General features: G+C 47.3%; 1 protein-coding gene across 1 annotated transcript in view; it reads left to right on the top strand.

The window, feature by feature from the left end:
• The window catches only part of DLGAP2 (DLG associated protein 2), a 95678-nt gene that overhangs the window by 48956 nt on the left and 23438 nt on the right, over positions 1–23284 (top strand). The window contains exons 5-6 of the mRNA XM_061177581.1: positions 19524–19873; positions 20778–20819. Of these exons, the coding sequence (XP_061033564.1) occupies positions 19524–19873; positions 20778–20819 (392 nt within the window). The remainder of the gene's footprint in view (positions 1–19523; positions 19874–20777; positions 20820–23284) is intronic.

Below are 23284 nucleotides of genomic sequence, written 5' to 3'. Positions count from 1 at the left end.
CTGGATCTTGGCCTAGCTATGGAGTCACAGTTTCCTCCAGACTGTGGTAGAGCCAGAGAGCAGGCGTGCCTTCCAGAGTTAGGGAATGGTCTGGGAAATAAGAGGAGAGATGGAAAACCTTAGGAGAAATATCGAGTTGCCTTGAAATATCGAATTACAAGTTGCCTTTTTGAAGAAATGTAGGTGCAGATGAATCCTTAATTCCCCCCTTCCCCTGTTTTACTCTAAGCATTGTAAACTGAATATTTATATTTCTTTCCTAAATAGAATTGAGATGGCGTGCAACAATAGTCTACTTAATAAGACTGTGAAAAATACCAAAGAAATGAGAAACCTCTGTCTGGAAAAACGTAGAAAAACAAAAGCATCCAAATGAGGAGGATGTAAATGCCCACTTTCTATGAAAGCTGAACCTCCAGTTAGATTCAGAGTCTCCTGTCAGAGAGGCAAAAACAGGGTTTCAATGATTTTGTGTTAAAATACTGCTTGGAAGATCATATAACATTTAATAGCTATCCTTGGTTGACGTGTGCGTATGTGTGGAGAGAGAGAGAGATTATTTTGACACATTGATTTTCTTTTATACTTCTAAAATTAGCTTTTGAAAATAATTCCCAAAAAAAGTTATTTTCAAAGACATTCCCGGTGATTATTTTGAAGAATAAGATTTATTTAAATGTTTCTTTTTGAGCTTGAAACATGAAAGTTGGTGTTCTTTTGTTGTCTCACCTATATGAATGCAAATATGTAATATTAATATTCTGCTAATAATAATTAAAGATCAACCATATGCATGAAAGGCTCATTAAGAGCTTTAGAATATGTATTAGGCATTCTATTTTTCTTTTTTTCTTTTTTTATACAGCAGGTTCTTATTAGTTATCTATTTTATACATATTAGTGTATACATGTCAATCCCAATCTCCCAATTCATCCCACCACCACCATCCCCCCCGCCACTTTCCCCCCCTTGGTGTCCATACGTTTGTTCTCTACATCTGTGTCTCTATTTCTGCCTTGCAAACTGGTTCATCTGTACCATTTTTCTAGATTCCACATATATGCGTTAATATATGATATTTATTTTTCTCTTTCTGACTTACTTCACTCTGTATGACAGACTCTAGGTCCATCCATGTCTCTACAAATGACCCAATTTTGTTCCTTTTTATGGCTGAGTAATATTCCATTGTATATATGTACCACATCTTCTTTATCCATTCGTCTGTCGATGGGCATTTAGGTTGCTTCCATGACCTGGCTATTGCAAATCATGCTGCAATGAACATTGGGGGTGCATGTTTCTTTTTGAATTATGGTTTTCTCAGGGTATATACCCCGTAGTGGGATTGCTGGGTCATATGATTGCTCTATTTTTAGTTTTTTAAGGAACCTCCATACTGTTCTCCATAGTGGCTGTATCAATTTACATTCCCACCAACAGTGCAAGAGGGTTCCCTTTTCTCCACACCCTCTCCAGCATTTGTTGTTTGTTGATTTTCTGATGCTAGGCATTCTATTTTCAACATTGCCAGGTTCATGCTGCTAGTAAATGTTTTGCTTGTTTGGGGGGCTTGAGTTCACCTGTTTTTCCCTCAACCCTTCAAGGCGGTGGTGATTCAGCTGAAACAGACGCTTGCAATCTAATCTCCAGGAAGCTGAAATAGGACCAGAATCCACTGCTCAGCCCTGGGACCTGCAACCGTGGGCATATCTCCATCCCACTCTTTCTCTTGTTAGGAAAAAACCCACTTACTGATTAGGGTCCTCTCACTAAATGAAGTGGCTTTGAAAATATCTACTTTCATTTCACACATGGTTTCTTTCTCATCTGTGAAATGATTTATCAGACAGATTTACTTGTCTAAATATGCATTTCACCCGATTTTCCTAGGGAGAGAAGGTTATTGATATCATGGAGGAAAACTCTATAAAATTAGATTATACTGATTTTTCTCTGGGTCAAAAATTGTCTCAACATATGCCAGAACTGATTCCAGAAGTCATTACAAGGAAGGGAAAATCCATACAAAGCACGACAGAGGAAACAGCCATAAACCTTGTTTTATTTGGTTGTTTATGTTTCTATAGTACCTTGTCCCTGAAGCATGCATCATGATTTCCAGTTCCCAAGACAGCCTCCATCGTGTGCAGTCTGGCACCTTCCTAAGCTCTGGCCACGTGACTCCAGCCTGTTCCCCCATGATGTCCCCTCCAACTCCCACCCTCCTTCCTTCCTCGAGCCAGGACCCTTGGGGATTCCGTGGGGCCATCAGGATAGCAGGAGTGATCAGTCACTATAAGAAATGACTGTTTAACTTGTGGAGAAGTGAACCAGTCAGATTTAACATTTAACATCCTACGCCCTGAATAATCAGTGATTCAATAAATGAATTCATGCTTGCATAAAGAAACGGATGGATGAATGAATCATTCAGCTAGATTTTAGGATCCTGCAGAGATCCAAGCGCTGTGGGGCTGACCCCTCAGGCCTCCCAGGCAGCCTGCCCCCTGCACCTGCATCACCCTCTTTGCTGCGCACCCGGCCGTGCTCACCTGGAGCTCTGCTTAGCCCTCCAGCTGGTCCCCTAAGTGCCTTCTCACCCACCCTCCACCCAACTTTCTGAAAATTCAGCCTGGTCCAGCACTTCCCACCTGGTACCCCCATGGTTTCGTGGTTTCCGTGAGCCGAGGCAACAGTGTCTGCAGCCAGTGTGTGACCTGGATGACCCGGCCCGGCCCCCAGCTGCCCTCTCACCCTCTCCCCTGGCACTCACCCCTCCTGACAGTCTCTCACTTCTGGGCTTTGGCATATCCTATTTGCTGAGACCAGAATTTGCTTTTTCATATATTTTTTTTTTTTTTGCCTAATTCTTAGCTATGCTTTCAGAGTCAACCCAGGAATCATTTCTTCCAGGAAGCCTTCACTGCTTTGCTCTTCATCTAATTCCTTCCTTCCTACCCCCCTATCAGATGCATTCCAACAAAAGTACATATTTATTAAAACAAAAAAAATCCTAATTTTCATTTATGTTTAAAATGTACTGGGAATTCCCTGGCAGTCCAGTGGTTAGGACTCCATGCTTTCAGTGCCGAGGGCCCGGGTTCAGTCCCTGGTCGGGGAACTAAGATCCCACAAGCCACGAGCGTGGCCACAAAAAAATAAAAAATAAATAAAATGTACTTCCCTTTTAAAGATATAGAGATATGAGATGGCAAAACATTTAGGCTACAGTAGCAAATTATATTTACTATTTGCGTATACTTACATCCTCTCATAAATATGTTTAGAAAGCATCGATACTATGGCTTTTATTTCTTATAATATGTTAGTTAAAAAAATTTAAATTAAAACAAGTTATTTAAATTCACAAAATTATAAAATATTCTAAGAACTTTGAAAAGAAAATAATTTTGCTCTCAGGAAGAAAGAAATAGTGTAGCAATGCTTTTCAATCAAATCACTCACTGACAGGATTTAGTTTTCTTTCCTTGCGATGAGGTAGAAAAGAATTAACATTGGAAATCAGAGGAATGTGTCCATAAAGTCCTGTATTACACAGAGTTTATTGATTATCTGGACTTAATAATTTTCCATACATTATCTTTAAAATGCACTAAAAAGTATAATGCACTTGTTACTTTTGCAACTTCAGATTTTTCTTCTTTGCTTATAGTTTCCAAGAAACACTTTGACAGTTTAATGTGGTGTATTTGGACTTATACAAAATGGTTTCCTGTTATGTATTTCTATTTTCTGGAGAGTTCGCCTTTAAGAAAAATTATCCTTTGAAGCATTGTTCAGAAAGGGAAGAGGAGGAGACTTCCTGAAACCTGTTTGTCTTATGCTATCACTGTCTTTCCCATTCTGTTTGCTAGTGGTTGGTTGATTTTTGCTTTGGACTAGTGGTTGAGGACTAAGGCATTTCCAGCTGAGGAATGCTGGAAAATTCTATATGTGATACCGGTGATGGTTAAGTTTATGTGTCAACTTGCCAGGCTTGGATGTTTAGTCAAACATTATTCCGGGTGTTTCTGTGAGGGTGTTTCTTTGACAAGTTAACTTTTGAGTGAATAGACTGAGTGAAGCAGATTGCCCTCCCTAATGTGGGTGGGCCATGCGCAATCAGTTGAAGGCCTGAACAGAACAAAAAGCTGACCTTCCCCTGAGTAGGAGAGGATTCCCCCTGCCCGACTGTAGGAAATCTGCTTTTTCCTACCTTAGAACTTGAACTGAAACATCAGCTTTTCCTGGGTCTTGGGCCTGCCGGCCTTCGGACTGGAACTTACCCATCAGCTGTCTCTCCCAGCTGGCTGACTGGCCCCCCAGACCTCCGGTCCTGACAGCCCCCATAGTCACATGAGCCAGTTCCTCACAATAAACCTCTTTATGTATGGATACATTCTCTTGGTCTGTTTCTCTGGACAGACGTGACTAATACAGTATCTCCAAAGAATATTTCTTCAGGTTCTATGTTTTAAATGGTCAGAGTATTTACACAGAGAATTTTCACCAGCAGACCTTCTCTCTCTCTGGCAAAAACCTGGACTTTAACGAGATGGATCAGAATCTTCTGTCCTTGTGGCTGGGGGGCCGTGGGGGGGTTCATTAAGATGGAAGGTGTTTTCACAGATGTTGATAAGCTACGTTTGAAAATGATCAATCAGGTAGATGTAAAAGTATGAAAACACCATTCGTTTCAGAAAGCCGGCGGTTCCCAACAGTCACATGACAGGTTTTAGGCGCGTCCAGGGAGCTGGCCTGCAGGACACCGTGCTCCCTGTGGACATGCGTGGCCCAGGCTCGGACCCAAGGCAGCAAATGCTACCTTCTGGGGGCCACACCCTCCCATGGGGCCCGGGGACATCAGAGAAAAGAAGTCCCACTTGGCGGTTCAGGTGAGTCCCTGAGAGTGTCCCCACTGCCAGGACTGTGTTGGCACTGGTTGGGTGACTCGTTAACCAGGGCTGTCAGCGTGCATGAGCCGGAGGGCAGGTGAAGTTCTGGTCTAGGAAGAGAACCGAGGGTGGCAGCCAGAGAAGCCAGTGTCCATCACCATAAAGGAGGGAGTGAGAGGCCCAGCAGCGGAAGCAACCAAGAGGCAGTCAGCTGGTGGCTGAGGGAGGGCCCAGGACTCAGCAGAAACAGAGCTGCAGGGCCCGGAGCTCATCCTGACTGCTGGGTTAAGGGCATGTAGTTCCAGGGAGAAGGTTCCCATCCTCACCTGGCGGGTCTGCAGCTGACGCCCTGCAGGAAACTGTAGCGAGGAAGCTGGCAACAGTCTCCCCACAGAGGCCACGGGCTCCAGAATTGAGGTCCCCAACCTGGAATCCATGGGCCCCTGGGGGTCCCTAATATATCCAGGAATTCGGGGCCACATGAACTGAGCTGGGATAAAAAGTGGATCTTTATTTTTTCTGACCTCTGACTGTAACTTACAGCGCCCTGGGTTAGGAATGCTACGGAACACGCTCACGTTAGCAGTGCATCTGACTCTGAGTGCTGGAGTGTCAGTTCAGAGTCGCCCTACGATTCCTGCAGGCATCTCGAAACACCATTTACGCTCATCAGGCTTTGAAATTACAGTAGTTATTAGTCCCGTTGCCCGATCTCATTATGTACTGCATTAATAGACACGAACGTATCACAAACATTTTTAACATTTTGATGATTATATTTTGATGTAATTTTTTAATCCTCTGCATTTTAGTTTTTGAATTTAAAACGTTATCTTGAGAAGGAGGGTGTCGGCTTGACCGAGCTGCTGACGGGTCACAGCCCAGCGGCAGGTATCACAGTAGAATTTCTCTGCTCTGACCAACAAGGCATCCTGCAGCCACAGGGTAAGATATGTGCAGTTTTCAGTATTTGCAGTATTAGGTTTTCTTATAGATAATCGATATCAGAAATTATTTTAACTTTTACTGTTGACTGTCTTTCCTCCACTGCCATGAGAGCAAGCACCTCTAGGAGCTGTTAAACACTGTATCAGAAACTTCTAGAACAGGGGCTGGAGGTTACCACCCACGAGTGTTCAATTTGCATCAAAGGACACAGTACACAACAGGGGGACAGTATGCATCCAAAGGGGCCCAGGGTTTCTTTGTCCTCTCACTGCTAGTCACACAGAACATGCCTTCTGATATCAGCAGCAGCATGTGTGCAAACACCACGGGACGAGGAGGCCCGAGGTCTGCTCAGGGTGGGGTCTTTCATGGCGCACTGGCCACACGGGCACCTGCAGCTACGTGACCAGTCTTACCCCACCAGGCTCTGGTGAAACCAGCTGGAAATCACAAATGCCACTGTCACTACTAAGCAAGGCTGCTACTCACAGGCTGGCACATCCTGCCCAAGACAGTGCACAAACCCATGGTTCTGGGGCGTCATTGATCTTTAGTTGCTGTATTTCCTAGTATCAGCCAAGGTCAGGACAGGACCACACTTGGGCACCTTGGGATTTGCTGCAGCTGAGTTTAGATTTGCCCAATCTCCTGATCTGTACACCTGGGCTGTACAGGACTCAGTAAATATTTGTTGAATGTAAGAATGGTTGACTTTAGAATTTACAGCGTATAAAATATTTAAATCTATTTACACTAAGAGTTTGCACTCACTTAATATTCAAAATTCAGTATTTAAACTCCCCCTCTGCTAAGCCCTTCCCTCAGACCTCTCGTTCAGCTTTTTCTCTCGGATGTTTTTCTTTGGACGGTACCAACTCATGGTACCCACCGACTTCTTTATCCGATATTCAGTGTGACATGTGAGTGGATCACCTACAACTTAGCTGTGCAAGAAATAACACAGTAGTTTATTTTCTTTAAATCAGTTTAATACCAATTCTGAGTGTCCCACCCCTCCTGCCTGATATTCAGCCTTGGTCATTTTGGGGTGAACCCAGGGCATTACAAGGCCAGGACTCCCATGTGGCATCAAGGCATCTGGAGGCCCCCGGTCACGGACACCCGCTGCCCTAAGGTCTCCGTGTCCCTTTCCGCATGGCCTCAGGGTTCTTGGGCCTCCACTGCATGGTCAGGACTCAGCTGCTCAGAGACCCACAGGTTCTCCTCCTGCCGCCATTCTCTGCAGAACTCTGTTCTCTGGCCTCTCCCCGCTGACCCCTGGGCAACCTCTATTGAGTCTAGGTTTTTACCAAAGTCAAGGCGAGGTTAACCTGGATTTACCGTCCCCCAACAAAATCTTTGCAGAGAGGAACCCCAGAGCTGCTTGCAATGGGAAGGATTGTGGGAAAAAACATACAAATAATATCCCGAAGTTTTATCCTGCCATGTAGGTCAAGTGCAGAGGTTTTCCCAGAATGGCAGCAACCCATGCCTGTTAATTACTCCTCAGATGACATCTGAGCACTTCTGAAAAGAGGTCCTTAGTGGCCCACTAATTGCAAAATCATTTCAGGTGATCCTTCCAATTTTGATTTTGATTCCCTGAAAAGGTAAGAATTATTCAGGCATATAAACTGAATTTGAGGGAACTGCCTTTCTCTAACATTGAGGATGTCCAAAAGCCAAATACACATAGCTCAAAATATTTTTTAAGTGAGGAAAAAATTCCATCACTAACTTCCTTTTGCCTTTACAAAGATACTGGAGCTATTCAAATCTCTACCTTATAGTTAGTGCTGGCTGGTTATCATTCATTTTCAGTAGAGGTATTAGGCCAAAACGGAATTTGTTTAGGCCATTTTAACATTCCCAAGTTTGGAGGAAGAGATTGAATTGAGATTAATCTTTCAACCCCTTTTCAGAAGCCAAAAAAAGTGGAGTGCTACACACATATACATAGTGGGCTTGGTTTATGGTTTTAGGGATTTGGGTTATATCTGCCTGGATCCTTTCAAATGACAGATAGGTGGCAGTGAAACATAGTAAGGAAATAGTTCTATAGACCATAGGAAACACATATTCATATGTGTAAAACATTCCTTTATAAAATAATTAATTACATTGGATTTATTTCATCCTAACATAGCCACTAAGAGGCAGAGCCATGCTGTGCTTTTTAAACACAAATAATGGGAGAGCTTTGAAATTCCCAGTGGATTTATCATAAAGAACATTTATACTTCTGTTTATCCATTTATTACTTTTTGGAAACCAAGAAGGAGAGGGATAAGGAAGAATGAACTGATTGATCGTATCCGGTGTTACCATGAGTATAAGAAATAAGAAGGAAAAGGTTCGCCAGCTAAGGAACAGTGCTTGTTTCTGGCATGAACAGGTGTAGGTCCGCTGAATTCCTGGAGAAAAACCCATACGGCAAATATGGGGCAAGGCCACCTTTCCAGTTCTTTAAATTGTCTGTGTGTGCTGTGATCGCTTTCTCTAATGGACAATTGGTGTTTTCTTTATCGGTTTATGGGTTTATAGCAGGTCTTTCCTGCACTGCCATTTTGATCAGTCACACAATCAACAGAATCAAATCCACAGATTTTTATTTTGTGTCTAATGTCTCTAAAATACTAAAGAGATGCTTCATGAAATGAAGGGAAACAGAATTTGAAATAGATTTAGAAGCTCTGGACACATCTGCAAATAGATAATCACCATGCTCAAATTTTCTCTGCTAATACTTGGTAGTTAACATTTGATCCCTTCTACTTATTAATGGTGAGTTATTACAAAGTGGTCTATGATTCATGAAATGCTCAAAGTTCTCTTCTCTTCCGAATATTTACGGCATGAACTTAGATCTTAGATCTTAACTGTGGGACAGAGAAATCTCCTCCCACACACTCTTTCCTGAAGACTGAGGCTTAGTTGTCACTGTGAGGGAATTTTCTAAAAGGCTTGTACTAGGTGGCAGACGGTGCCAAAAGGAAATGAGTTATTTTGGCACTTGGGATTATTGAAGAGGCAGGTTCTGTGTGCCTCTCAAAGGATGCTCAGAGTCTACATCTGCATCCCTTGTATGTAGATGACAGGAGCGTGGGGACAGAGTCTCTGAAGCAGAGATACTGGGGAAAGGACAGATACAGGCTCCCTTACTATTGCTCCAAATCTAGGTCTCCATACCCATTTCTGCCAAGAAATTCCCCACTCAGCATAATTCTGGCATCACACGGAAAGTATCTGGGGAGTAGCGCTAACAAAGAAACCCATTCACTCTCTCAAACCTACACCCCAAGGTCCAAGTGCTGAAGCTAATAGGATTGACAGGTGTCCTGCGTGGCTGAAACGGGGAACCCGCTAGGTTCCATGTGCTGTGTGTTCAGTGGGCAGCCCTGAGGCTGGCAGAAATGAGCGAGACCTGTCACAGCAGCGGGAAAGTCCCCTGGGAGTCCAGGATCCTCAGCGTCAAGCCGAGAGCGGCTTCCAGCTCAGCTCAGCTCAGCTCTTGATCAGTGACCTCAGCTGCCCTGGTCCTCAGTCAGGCGTCAGCTCCATCGTCAGGGAGACCCAAAGCCCCAGGGTGCCCAGAGGGTGGAGGCCACAGAGGCAGCTGTGGGTCACTGGACCTCCATCCCTCCCGAGGATGGTCTGCGTGGCCCTTCGGCTCCTGCCTGCGGTGCTCGGCCACCAGCCACCTCACACGCAGCCCTGATGTCTTTGTTCACTGCGCGAATCCGCAGAAGCACCCAGGGCAGGTGGGTGAGAGTTAAGTAACGCGGGAAAATGCCTGATTGACTGGGCACCTGCCAGGCTGCAGAAAAGCTTCTGTTTCTAGTCTCAGTCTGCATTTGTGCTCATCAGAACCAAATATGAAAGGTTAGGGAGAAGAAAGATGGATGCTGTCCTGCAGGTGTGGATGCCCACGGCAAGCCCCGCCCACTGTCCTGCAGGTGTGGACGCCCACGGCAAGCCCCGCCCACACTCCAGGCACTTAGAGGCCCTGCCTGTGGCTGGAGATCAGGGAGTTCCTTTTCTGAAGCCCCATTTGAATGATTCCTCTTTTCCCTTCAGTTAAGTTGGCTTTTTTTCTAGTTATACATTCATTAACATGCAGGTGTGGAATTTAGAGATGCTGTGTTTCTCTCTCTCTCTCCTTTAAGAAAATAATTCCATGAACCTGGTGCTAACTGAATATTAAACTAGACCCCAGGTTTAGGCAGAAAAGTCAATTGGGTTTGATACACATCGTGGTACTTTTCACAAACATGTCATGAAGTTGCACTTGGAGTCTGTCAGCTAGAGCATCCTTTGTGTTTTAATGATGCGTCTGGCTCAGCGTCTCCTCTCCCGGGACAAAAGAACAGGAAAGCAGGGATTTCCTCACCGTTGGGTCCCCAGGGCCTGGAATGTGCTAAACATTGAAGAAATACTTGCTGAGTTTTTAATGAAAACAATGAACAAACAGGTTAATTAGTAAAGGATGTTTTTCTCTCTGAGCTGCCCTCAGGTGGTAGCACTGTTCCCAGTGCAGGTGGTTTTCACTCTGTGATTGACGTTATGAGTTTAGAGCTGAGAGTAAAACTTTTTATGTGACGTTGACAGCACACTGCAGTCACCAGCAGACATCCAGGGACGCATGGATCAGCAAACCAGTCCTTTGTGGGGACTCATTTAGGGCCTCTTTGTGCTTCATTACAGACTCTGCGTCATCTGTTTTCTAGCTCCAGGTGTCAGGGTCAGGTTTTCTTTTTAATAAAGAATATCATGGGAGGTGGAGCCCAGGAATGGCAGGCAGCTGGCAGACCGACACGTTGCCAGCAGTTTCTGAAAAGCAGAGTAAATGGCCACTTTGGTCCATGTCTCATCTCCTCCCTGTTTTATCTCAAGGCCGGGCTTGGGGATGACTCACTGTTGTCTCCGTGCCAACCTATTCTCTCAATGCACCCTCTCCTGCAGGCCAGGGAGGGACATGATTTCCTGGAGATTGGAGGCTGCAGTGAGCCCTTCCTGCTGTTAGAGGCCCCTGGTTTTCAGGGTCCCATTATTAATGGGAAATTCAGAGCAGATACAGTTCCATGGCCAGGACGAAGCAGGAGTTTACAGACACGTTGTGTTTGCACCGTATTTGTCCTTGTGCTGGGTCGGCGAGCTTTGTTAGAGAGTAGGATCCATCCCTTTGCAGAAGGTGGAGTGGGGCCTGGAGCCCCATGGCCGCTGACGGCAGTGCCAGAATAGGGCCAGGGTCTCATTGCGTCCAGGCAGAGTCACTACACCCCATCCCATGCCCCTAGTGGCCACCAGCATCCTGGCCACACGACCTGTTCGTGCTCAAACTGTTAGTGGTCACTGATTCAAGCAGGCTCAGAAAGGTCACCGGGAAGCCCCCGGCCAGGAGCTCTGATTTATTGGCACAGCTGACTGCTTGATCTCAACACGGCACACACAGAAGATGCCTCTGACGCTTGTCCTGTGTGTCAGGATCCATGACTGTGTATCTGTTTCTACTACAGTCACCTTGAGATTGTGACTATGTTGTCCGTATTAGAGGTCTGGGGGTCTTCCAACCTTCTTATGGAACTTTCTGGGAGAAGTAGACAATATTTAGGATGTATTCATTAGACGCTGAGTATCAATAGGTGTAAATAGCTCAGAAGTTATGGGTTGATTTTACCCTTGCAAGTAGCATCAGCTTTATCATTTTATTTATTTTTTCATTGGAAGGTCATTTGCTTTCCCTTGAGTAAAGAGACAGTAGTGTAGTAACTCTGGATACTTTAACTCCAGTGGGTCACAGCTACATACTCCTTATTTGCCATGAGCAGACATGAAAATCGGTGGTTTCGCCATCAAACAAAACCCCACCCAAGAATTACCCCTTCCCACATCTTGATGGTAAAAATACAATTCTGGCACAATTTTAATGTAGACTTTATTCACGATTAAACGTCCCAAGTGAAACAAAGAGCAGCCCACATATTGCTTGTGAGGACAGGACAGTGCCATCCACTACTTGATCTGCAAATTCTCCACGAACAGATTGACCCAAGTCACCCAGTTGTGTCCCTGTGATTGGTCTGTCAGCTTTTCCACTGAAACAAATCATTCTTTTCAAAAATGTTTTTCATCTAAGTTTAAAGCCTCCCATTCTCAAAAGACGTGGGACACAGTTGTGTCACACTGGACACTTGATTTGGGCGGGGGGTGGGGGGAGAAACACCCTCTGCTGCCCGTATGTTTTCATTGTTTTGTCTTGTTATCTGATCTCTATAAGCTCAGCACTTGCCGTCATTATAATCAATTCCCTGTTGTGTTATCATTTTGTTTACTGCCTGGGCCCTTGAACACTCAGAATTCTGTACTTAGAAACTTATCTGATTCTTCACATCCTTAAAAGTTGGCTCATTCTCAGTTTTTCTTCAGAAAATCCAAGTTCTTCTTGTGCAAAGTGAGTTTTAAATATTTAAAATGCAAACAGGAAGTGTCTCAAACCATGAAACAGCTGTCATCACTTCATTTTACAGTCTGCAAGATGTTAGATGCTGGTTAGACTATAATTTCTTGCTAATTAACACATCCGAGGTAGATGTCTGTGCTACCAGCCCATCAATGTTGCCCCAGAACTTGGGGAACCCACGCAAGTTTTTGTAACTTTAGGGAAACCACTGTGTGCACGCCAGTGGGATAAGACTTCTGTGTCCTGTTTGATTTACACTTACGTTTTGAGACTAACATTAATTAAAGTGTCAAAATAGCTTTAATCTTTTATGTCGAACCTTTGCCTTTGGTTTGGTTTCTCCAATATCCAGACTCTCATTAGACATTCATGGGCTTGATGACTGTAATTCCTTTTATGCTGTTATCTTTGAAGTTCTAATGAAGAGTGCAGTGAATTTAAGTGTCGCTGTTACATTCAAGTAGAACGGCGATGCCTGACTTTCAAAAATTATTTTATCTTGATTACGTATTTATATGACAGAATGCTAATTTTTAAATTTCCTTTTTGGCTTGCAAATGACTTGTAAGGACTGAATTCAGAAATGGTGTCCAGAATTCCAGGTGTGGAGGGATAACTAGGCACGCATTTAAAGTAACGATGTATTCACATTTGAGATTACGCAGAGCCATGTGGAAGTATAGACTGAGCAGCAGTGTATTTCATCCCATTCAAGTTACTTTACCTCCAATAAAATGTGTTTCTCCAAATTCTCCTTCAGTAGATTTGCTAACCCAACACTTTGAAGACCTAAAGGGAAGTCCTTATGATCGATGTCCTCTGCTTTATGTCATCTGTTGAACAGATGGGGGGTGCTCATACTGATTCGACTTTGCCTGGAGAAAACCTCTAGACCAGCACCGTCCAGCAATGAGAATGTTCTCTGGCCTCTGTCCAGTACTGTCCCCATTGGCTGTTCGTGACTATTGAGCAGTTGAAATGCAGCTCAAATGCAGAGGAACTGATGTTTAAGTGTAGTTGAGGTGTTCAGATATTTTAGAAGTTTAGGTCATTTAAATTTGGCTCAGGGCTATGCTATTGGACAAAGCCGTCTAGAATGTGGCCCTTCTCACACAATCAGGATAAATCTACGAGGTTCTGGGCACAGATTGCTTGGCCAGCAGGGTCAGCAGCTGCAGCCTCTCCCCATCTGCCCAGCTCACACCCTTCTGACCAGGGCTTTGAGCCCTTTTTTCAGAAAGTGTCCCAATGAGATTAACTCAATCCCATGTATATGTACCACGTATATCTGGGAAAGTACGGTTTTCACATGCCTCTGCCATGGTTCTCATTCAGCTCTAACAGGGAAGAGTAACATGTCCTTTAAGTATCACTACTATTAGTTTAGTACAATTTTCATAGAAATCTCCCTAAAATGTATTATATGCATGGCTCCTTCCATCTTAAATAGTGTAATTAACCTTTTCTTGGAGGCACAAAGTCTCATATTGGTATCAGTAGACTCAGGAGAGAAGGCACGTCACAGAGCCGCTGCTTTCTGTCACCCCCATTATTTTCAGGGTGAGTCTCACCAACTCATCTGATCCCCAAGACATAAACAGAATCCAGACTAACTCAGGAAATGGATTAAAACACAAGTGCATTTTAATCTCTCTCCCTAGAATCAGGAAGCCACTTGAAAATCTCCAGGGATTTTCACAGTATTAGACACATGGTGAAAGAAATCGATGACAGGCTTTTAAAACCAAAAGAATGTTCCTGCCTGGACTCAATTAAAAAATAAAAATAGAGTAGTCAGGCCTTCAGATACCTAAAGATGTTAAGTAATCATTTCATTTTTTACTTTAAAATTTATATTTGATCCCTTTTATTGAAACAAATCTTGGGATGTTTAGAAATCTCTCTGTTGATTCATCTGCTTTTTGAAGCTGTATACACTTTGACAGAATTACATTGCTAAGTTAAAATTAAAATTTTCATTCATATATAATGTTTCTCTGACCTACATGTAGAAAATGATAGATAATACAGCCTGTAACTAACAATTAGCTCAATCATTATTACCTAAACTGTTCAACTGAATAATCGAATATTTTTCTTGAATGTGTAAAATGTTACCTATAATGGTTTATTTTAATCCATGGCAGCAAATTAACATGCTCAAATGAGCATTTTTAATTCTTTCTTTACTATATTTCCCAGCTTCTAATTCTAATTCTAAGGAGGCGTTTAAGAATATACAATTCTGCTTCATGAGATTGTAAGTACCAACATGTATTTGTCAGAAGAATGGACTTATGAATGAATACATTGATATACTTTATTTTTCAAAAATTCTGTCTCAGTGTTATTTTACTTATCTAAAGTAGTCTGTATACATTAATTTTTATTTACCCAAGACTGACAACTGACACTTAATTTTTAAATTATCAAATTCAAAAGCATCCAGTTGACCAAGAATATAAAAGTGTTGCATCGTCAGCAGTAAACAGCCTCATTCAAAGTCACACAAGGAATCACATCATGTGCATATAGGGCCTGAGAGGGTGGCAAAAGGGACATTCAAAACATGTGTTAAACGCCTGTCTTACGTCTGAAACTACAAATCCCATTTTGACTTCTGTACTAATGTGTACTAATGGATCCGATATCTGGGTGCCTGGAAGTTTTTATGTGTGTTTTCTGAATGTGTTTTTTTAACTTGTGTAAATTTACTCTCAAAACATTAGGTAGCGCCTATTTATTTCATTATAAATGTATGTGTTGGATTTTCACTGGAGCCATTTCAAGGGGAATCAAGTGACAAGTGATAAATACATTCAGGGGCTTAAAACTGTCCCACCCTTGCACATACTTCCCCCATCGAGAAGATGGTGATTGGATCCCAGGGGGTGGGAAATCCTCACGTGTTCAGCCAGAACATTCCCTGGGCCACTTAGCTAAACGTCGGCCCACATGTCTTCAGGGGAGCCCCACGTTCTGGGGGGACGTCACGTGGTCGTCCCCTGGAACAGCTCATGGAAGCGTGGCAGCCCTGGAACTCCACAGCCAGTGGTGCAAACCAGCCATCAAGGCTGCCGGGACCCAAGTCTACACTGCCTACCTGAGGACAGCTGCCTCAGAGGATGGCGGGGGATTAGATGCAGGGGTCCCGTCCAAAATACCCCAGGAATTAAAGCAGGCTGAGCCGGGTCAAGGTCAGGAAAAGGAGGAAGGAGTCTCTCTAGTCGGCAGCTGGGGTGGCGCTGGGTCCCGTCCTGCCCCTGACTCGCTGGCTGCCCTCAGGAAAATGTTTAAAGCCACTGGAACCTCCGTTTTCTCATCTGGGAAATGGAAGAACAAGTGCCATCAACCGGCAAGGTTGTTCTGCAGCTTCCATGAGGCTAAAGGATGGAGAGCTCAGATGGCCACAGAGACGCTCTCCCAGTCGTAGCCGTGCCCCTGGGTGTGCTCCAGGCGGGGTGCACAGAGATTGTTCTTCCCCGGGACTGTGTCTCATAAACACCCCTACGGTGACCTGGTAACAGCCTCCAAAGAAAGGAGGTGGTGCCGAGTGCTGTTTGCTGTTGGTGTTTGTCTTTCTGTCCACTGGGGGAGGAGCCATGAGCAGCTCTAAGTGACCACCGCTGTAAGGGCCGCCCTTCCCAAGACCGTGCTCCGCCCGCCCCTGCGTGAGCTTTGTTCCCCATCATCCTCGCTACAGCAGATAAGTGACTTTGTGGCTGCTTCCCTTTTACAGATGAGCAAACTAAGGCTGAGAGAAGGCAGCTTCTCCCAGATCACACGCACGCTTACATCACTGTATGTCTGAAGCAAGGAAGATTTACTGTAGCTCTAAAAGAACCAGAATGGAAATATGGGAAATTCCCCTTCTTTTTTAAAAATTTATTTATTTTTTATGGAAGTATAGTTAACTTACAATGTTGTGTTAGTTTCACATGTACAGCAAAGTGATTCAGATATATATACATATATATATATTCGTTTTCATATTCTTTTCCATTATAGTTTATTACAAGATATTGAATATAGTTCTCTGTGCTATACAGTAGGACCTTGTTGTTTATCTATTTTGTATAGAGTAGTGTGTATCTGCTAATCCCAAACTCCTAATTTATCCCTTCCCCTTTGTTAACCATGAGTTTGTTTTCTATGTCTGACTCTGTTTTTGTTTTGTAAATAAGTTCATTGTATCATATTTTAGATTCCATGTATAAGTGATATCATATGATATTTGTCTTTGGCTTACTTCATTTAGTATGATAATCTCTAGGTGACAAAATTTCATTGTTTTTTATGGCTGAGTAATATTCCATTGTATATATGTACCACATCTTTATCCATTCATCTGTCGATGGACATTTAGGTTGTTTCCATGTCCTGGCTATTGTAAATAATGCTGCTATGAACATAGGAATGCATGTATCTTTTCAAATTAGAGCTTTTGTCCTTTCTGGATATATGTCCAGCAGTGGGATTGCAGGATCATATAGTAGCTCTATTTGTAGTTTTTAAGGAACCTCCACACTGTTCTCCACAGTGGCTGCACCAATTTACATTCCCACCAACAGTGTAGGAGGGTTCCCTTTCCTCCACACCCTCTCCAGCCGGTGACTTTGGTGCCCACGGGGAAGAAGCTGCAAATTCCAAGCATCCAGAGTCACAGCATCCACAGCAAGACTTCAGGTTGACGCAGTGTTTTTTTTTTTTAACATCTTTATCGGAGTATAATTGCTTTACAATGGTGTGTTAGTTTCTGCTGTATAACAAAGTGAATCAGCTATACATATACATATATCTCCATATCTCCTCCCTCTTGCGGCTCCCTCCCACCCTCCCTATCCCACCCCTCTAGGTGGTCACAAAGCACCGAGCTGATCTCCCTGTGCGAGGCAGCTGCTTCCCACTAGCTATCTGTTTTACATTTGGTAGTATATATATGTCCATGCCACTCTCTCACATTGTCCCTGCTTACCCTTCCCCCTCCCCGTGTCTCAAGTCCATTTTCTATGTCTGTGACAACATGTTTTTATAAAACATTCACGAATTAACGTTCTTGAAGAGGCAGGTTTTCTTTGCTTTGAAGTTTTCTTCTCTTGGAGCAGTTCCCTAGCCTGGTGATGGGGCCGGGCTCCCTGACTCCTAGGACCTTGCGTCCTAGTGACCTGGGCCCCATGGGAACGATGCTGGGCTTTCAGCAAGCTCGTTCAGTCCTGGGTGTGCTCTGAGGGGGCCTGGCAGGGCTGCGACGGTAGGTGTGTGAGGGAGGTTAAAAGGCTGCGTTGAGCAGGTCTGGTGGTCCCGAGGCTTTGCAGGCTTTAGAGGACAGGACAGAGGGCGGGACCAGGGCAGGAGGGACTGCAGGGTTGGTGGTGGACGCCTTGTGATTGACTGAAACCAGATGGACAGAGGTCTCCTTAAACCGAAGTGTTTTAGCCGCTAGGACAGCGCAGGGGAAAGGTCTGCTGACGATGCTGAAGGTGCCCTTAAGAAGCGGACCTGAGGCACAAGGGCCCTGGGGTGTGGATGACGGTCCGGGGGAAGCAGGAGGAGCCACTCGCAGCCCCACGTCAGGGAGGGCCGCTTCCTTCGGCTGGCGACACAGCCTCCGGGCTCAGGCTTATCTAGAACAGCAACTAGTGGTAAGTGCTGGAGGTTGGGAGCCTTTTCTTAAACACCGGAATCTCCCACAATAAAGCCCTGAATAAAGTCAGCTTTCCACAGCTTTCCTCTAGAGCTTGATGGGCGTCTTTAAAGAGAATGCTTTTAGAGGTTTCTCGGGTGTAAACATATTCGGAGCCCATTTTTCTAATGACCGTGTGCCTCCCTGTGTTTCCCACCCTTCAGCGCCTCTTTCCCATTCATCCTTTCGAAAATGTGTGCGTTTCATAAATTTTCATGCGAAGTTGTTATGCCTTAAAACTCAGATCATCCTGACATGACAAACTCATTTTGTTTTATTTGCCTGTGTTCATCTGGGATGACATTTGAGGCTTTATTTCTCGGGAAAATCCATTCACGCAGATTTAAAAATCACTGGCGCAGAGGGTAAGGGTTAGGAATGTTGGTTGAAGTCCCCACAAACAGGAGAGGAAATGGTGCATTTCCACACCGCAGCAGGATGGTGGTCCCCGGGCACAGTGTCTGGAGGCATTGAAGGAAACAGCTGCTCCGTCTGTCCTCACGGACGAGGCTCGGCCCTCCCAGGCCGCCCTCCTGGGCACGTCGTCTGGTCCCCAAGCCAACAGCCCCCGACGCCTGCACCCTGCGTGGGCGCGAGTGCTTTGCATGGTGATGAGGGTGCCCGGGTCCCTCTCGGAAACACTTCTGCCAGTTCTTCCTTCCAGGTAAAGAAACACGACCAGCACCTGTGGAAAACGCATTCCTTCAGAGCGGATGTGATATATTCCTGCTGTGAACATTGGTAACACCCAGAGCCCAGCAAATACATCTGATGAATTTTGGGTGCCTTCTAAGAGGCATTTAATATCATTTCATGTCGAATTGCACTTATTTTCTTTGGGGAGTTTACTGTCAGCGGCGTGTGTAGAACTCCAATGTGTGCAGGGCTCAGAGGAGGCGAAGTGGCTGGTTATGAACCGGGTAGACGTGGAGACCCAGGTCCCTTCTCAGTCGGCTCCAATTGTTTACACCCAGGGAGTGTGTACTTAAGGGGAGCAAAGAGCTTTCTGATACTGTGTGTTTTTCTCCATGATTAAAAGAATACCTGTTCATTAGAAGCGTTGGTAGGATATACAGAGAACTGTCCGCCACACCGTCACTGAATGATGACCGTGGTTAGAATGTACTTCTCATCTTTCTTCGTTCACAGGTTTTCTTTATAATATATTCCATCTTAGACTGGATAGAATTGAGCAGGCCCCGCTTTTTGAACTTAGAGTTATACAATGAGCATTTCACCTGCTACCATGACCCGCGTGAAGACGATGGTGTGGCTGCCTTGCGTCCTGCTGAGTCGGACGTTACTTATTCTGCTGGATTTGGGGGTGTTTTTATAGTTTTTTGCTGTTATACACACATCCCTGTCGACCCTCTCTGAGCCTGAAGCATTTTCCCCACACTCTGCCTCATTCTCCTAGGCTAGACGTCGGGGAGAGACCTGCCCAGTGGCCACGGGAGGGCTCGGGTCGTGGACCAGATTCCCTGCGGGCGGCGGGGACCCGGCCCCGCTGACGGGCCTCTGTCTCTCTTCCAGCCGCGTCCTACACCAACTACAAAAAGACGCCGCCGCCCGTACCCCCCCGCGCCACCTCCAAGCCTCTGATCTCGGTGGCAGCACAGAGCAGCACCGAGTCCACGCAGGACGCCTACCAGGACAGCCGCGCCCCGAGGATGGTGCCCTGGTCCCAGGACGGCCGCGGCCTCTACACCTCCACGGACAGTCTGGACAGCAACAAGGCCATGAGCCTGGCCCTGGAGACGGCCGCAGCCCAGCGCCATGCCGCCGAGGGCCAGGGCGGCTCGGCGCGGACCAGTGACAAGGCCACCCTCGTGTCCAAGGCGGAGGGCTTCCTCCAGAGCCGGCGCTCCTCCGTCGGGGTCCAGGTACCTCCCGCGTGCCCCCCACGGTGACACAGACCGAGCACTGCCGGCCTCGGCCCGGGCCCTCGCAGGGACCCCGCGGGGGCCGGAGGCTCCAGAGCCCGGGCCCAGCCTTCAGGGGAGGCCGGCCTGTGGGTGCAGCGGGCGGGACGCCCCGGCCAGGCCCACCCGCCACCCGGAGGGCCCCCCCCCAGGCATTTCCAGGGGCTGCCAGCTGCTTGGAGAGTATGGAAATAGGTTATTCTGATGCTTAAGAAGGAGGTTTTGTGGTTGAAACCTGATTTTTAGTCTAGTGGCCAGACAGTAGAGTGGGGAGGAAGGGCACTGGGACCAAAGGTGAAGGACAGGGAAGGGCTGCTTGTACGAAAAAGGGGCTCACAGCCACTCGAGGTGGCCCCGAAAGTCCCCGCGCCGACCCCAGGACGCTGGTGGGTTAGCTCTGGTCACTGTGTTCTGAGCACCGAGGGCCGAGCCACCTCCGCTCAGGCCACAGAGGCTGCCTCTGCGCCAGCTCCCACCACCACGTCCACTTGAGCACAGGGGTGGGGAAGGCGCCCGGCTAGGAACAGCACCATCCAGCTCCTGCCCCAACCCGGGGACGGCCCAGGACAGGCCTCGCATGGACCACGTTTCCCAAGATTTCTGCCGTGACTCCCTGCAAGAGGTGGTGTCGGCCAGCCAGGCAGGTTCCCCGTGGTGTCCTCGGCGAGCACGGGCACCTCCACCAGCCCGAGTCCAGCCGAGGGCGTTCCTGGCGCCAGGGAGGAGGGCCTGCGAGCTCAGCAGGTGTGAGAGGGGAGCCGTGTCCTGGGTGTCGGGGGCCGGGGGACGCAGGCTGGGGAGACTGCCCGCTGGTCCGGGTCCTCTGAGCCCGGTCTCCACACTGTGGCTTCGTTGTTTTGTTTAGGATTCTGAATTCCCAGAGCATCAGCCATACCCAAGGTCAGATGTAAGTACCAAAATATACTCCAAAGCCAAGTACGCATGAATTTTATTTTTTCTCCCTTTTTGGATTATTCATACAACTGCTCATGTCACCTCTCTCTGTCCTGATTCTATATGCCAGGCTCTATGCTAGGTGCTCCCATATTACTGCAGGGAACTCTTGCATCCCCTGATGACACAGAATCAGCCCCACTCTGATGAGGAAGAAACTGGGGCTCAAATGGGCAGGCGACTCGCTGCAGCCGAGGCCTGGCCGGGCGGGGGGTGCTGGTACGGGGGCAGCCAGCGTTCACTCGGGGGTCGCTCTGCCGTTAGACTCACGTCTCCAGACGAGACTTGTGAGGCCCCCAAGCTCAGGAGGCCAAGGTCACCTTCCTGGGCGCGTGTGCCCCCCGGTCTGCCCACCCACCACCTCCCACAGGTGCACTGCCCACCCAGCCACAAACAAGGCTGGGGGGTTGACTTCCAAACACGAGGAGTTGCCAACTTACCCGAAAATAGCGGGAACTTTCCAGATAATTCAGATAATTTCAGGTAATTCCAGAAGCCCATAAAGCGAGTTTATCCGGCCACCACTTCCTGCCTGCAAGTCACCCCAGGAGCCCCCCTCACGCCCCATTCTGCTTCCGGCTGCCGTGCCTCTCCCCAGAAGGTCCCCTGCTCTGCCGAGGCCACCCTCCCTACCAGCCTCTCCGGACCCGCCCCCAGCTGCGCATCGCGTGCCGGCCGGGCTCACCTGCCGCCTCTTGGTACCCAGCGCCTAGCACAGCGCCTAGCACAGCGCCTGGCACATAGCGAGCTCTCGGTCAGTGTCGGTGGGCGAGTGTGGGCGAGCGTGCGAATGCAGGGGTTCCGCTTTCCTCCTGGTGGCATGTCACAGCACGAAGCGAGCTTGTCACCTCGCGGTGGCCAAGGGAAGTGAGCTGGAAGCCAAAGAAGATGTCGTCCAAGAAACTCGAGTGTCAGGATAAACGGGAGACAGATGGGTGTGGGGCGCCAGCTCGAGAGTACAGGGGGGAAGAGGGATGAAGTGAAGACAGAGCCGATGGAAGGACCACCCCTAGATGCCTAGAGAGCTCTAGAAGAATGCTCGAGGGCGTCAGGGTGGTCAGGGCACAAAGTAGAGGTGATGCGAAGGGCGAAGAAGGGGGCTGGCTTGGGGCCACGCGTGGATCTGCTGAGTCTGCGTCCCAGCCCCGCCCCGAGCTGCCCTCATCCTCACAGTAACCTCACAGTAACCCCACAGGCCAGCTGGAGCCACATCCCCATCAGGGACGGGGAACCCAAGGCTGGGGGTGAGTGACTTGCCTACAGGTTCACAGCCACAGGGGGAGGGTGGGACCCCAGCCTGCAGTGTCCTGCCGCACACGGAAGGGGAAGAAAGGAGGGTCCTGCGGTGACCCCCGCCGGGAGCCTGCTGTGGGTCTCAGCCCATGACCCCGCATGGAGGACGGCAACGCCCCCGGCCCATCGCGCTGTCCTCAGCTTGCAGGGCAGGGGGGCTGGTGTTCTGCGTGCCCATCCAGCGCTGGGGGGATGGGTTCCTGCCTGGCCTCCCAGACCAGGACCTGACGGGTTCCCAGAACCACAGCCGTCGGGGAAACTTAGACAGTGCAGAGTCTTTTCATTTTACAGACACTGTCCTTCCCACCGAGCGGACTGCGCCCTCCTGCCTGCACGTTCCCTGGAGCCCAGGCCCGGGAGGAGCACTGATGTGTAGGGTCCTCAGGGGCTCAGCTAAGGGCTCCTCCGGGACATCCTGCCCCAGGCCCTGCAGGTGTGCGTGACACCTGGGTCCCTCCTGGTGACATATCCCAGCCAGCACACCTGTCTTCTCACCTGGAGCCCACACCTGGCCCTACCTCACTTTTCCTCACGATGGTGGTGACATTTAGCTATTTTCTTTGTGCTCATTTTTGTTTTTATCTGTGATTTGTCTGTTATTGCAGTTTCTACGTGTGTGTGTGTGTGTGTGTGCGCGTGTGAAACTCTGTAGAACACGTTTACTGTTCCCAGACCCTGTGATGTGGTTTAATGTCAGGGATCGTTCAATCCCGTCTGCCTCAGTCACCCCATCTCTAAAATGGGAGCGATTCCCACTCTGCGGTATCACCAGCTGGTTACTGGGTTTAAATGTCCTCTCTGAGATGATGCTGATTTACCCTGACCCAGGACGCCCTCGGAGTCCCAGCCGTTTCACGTTTCCAGCAAGCCTTCCCTCCGCACCCCACCTTCCTAACTGCTTCTGCTGGGGCTGCAAGCATCTCACGGAGCAGGGCTGGCAAATCATATTTAACTGTTGGACTTGTAATAGGTCCCTGAGGGAACTGCGGGGACTTTGTATGGGAAGCAATGTACCCGCTTTGCTATGTGTGAAGTTTTGAAGGCAGAGCCTAAAAGGAGCTCAGTTTAGAGCAAAAACTTGAGATTGGAGCTCCAGCAAATATCCTGGTAACAGCTTGCTTCTCT

The sequence above is a fragment of the Eubalaena glacialis genome, chromosome 20, assembly GCF_028564815.1.
Source record: "Eubalaena glacialis isolate mEubGla1 chromosome 20, mEubGla1.1.hap2.+ XY, whole genome shotgun sequence".
In the NCBI taxonomy this organism is placed as follows: domain Eukaryota; kingdom Metazoa; phylum Chordata; class Mammalia; order Artiodactyla; family Balaenidae; genus Eubalaena; species Eubalaena glacialis.
The sequence above is the reverse complement of the archived record's forward strand: the minus strand, read 5'-3'. Positions and strand labels throughout refer to the sequence as shown.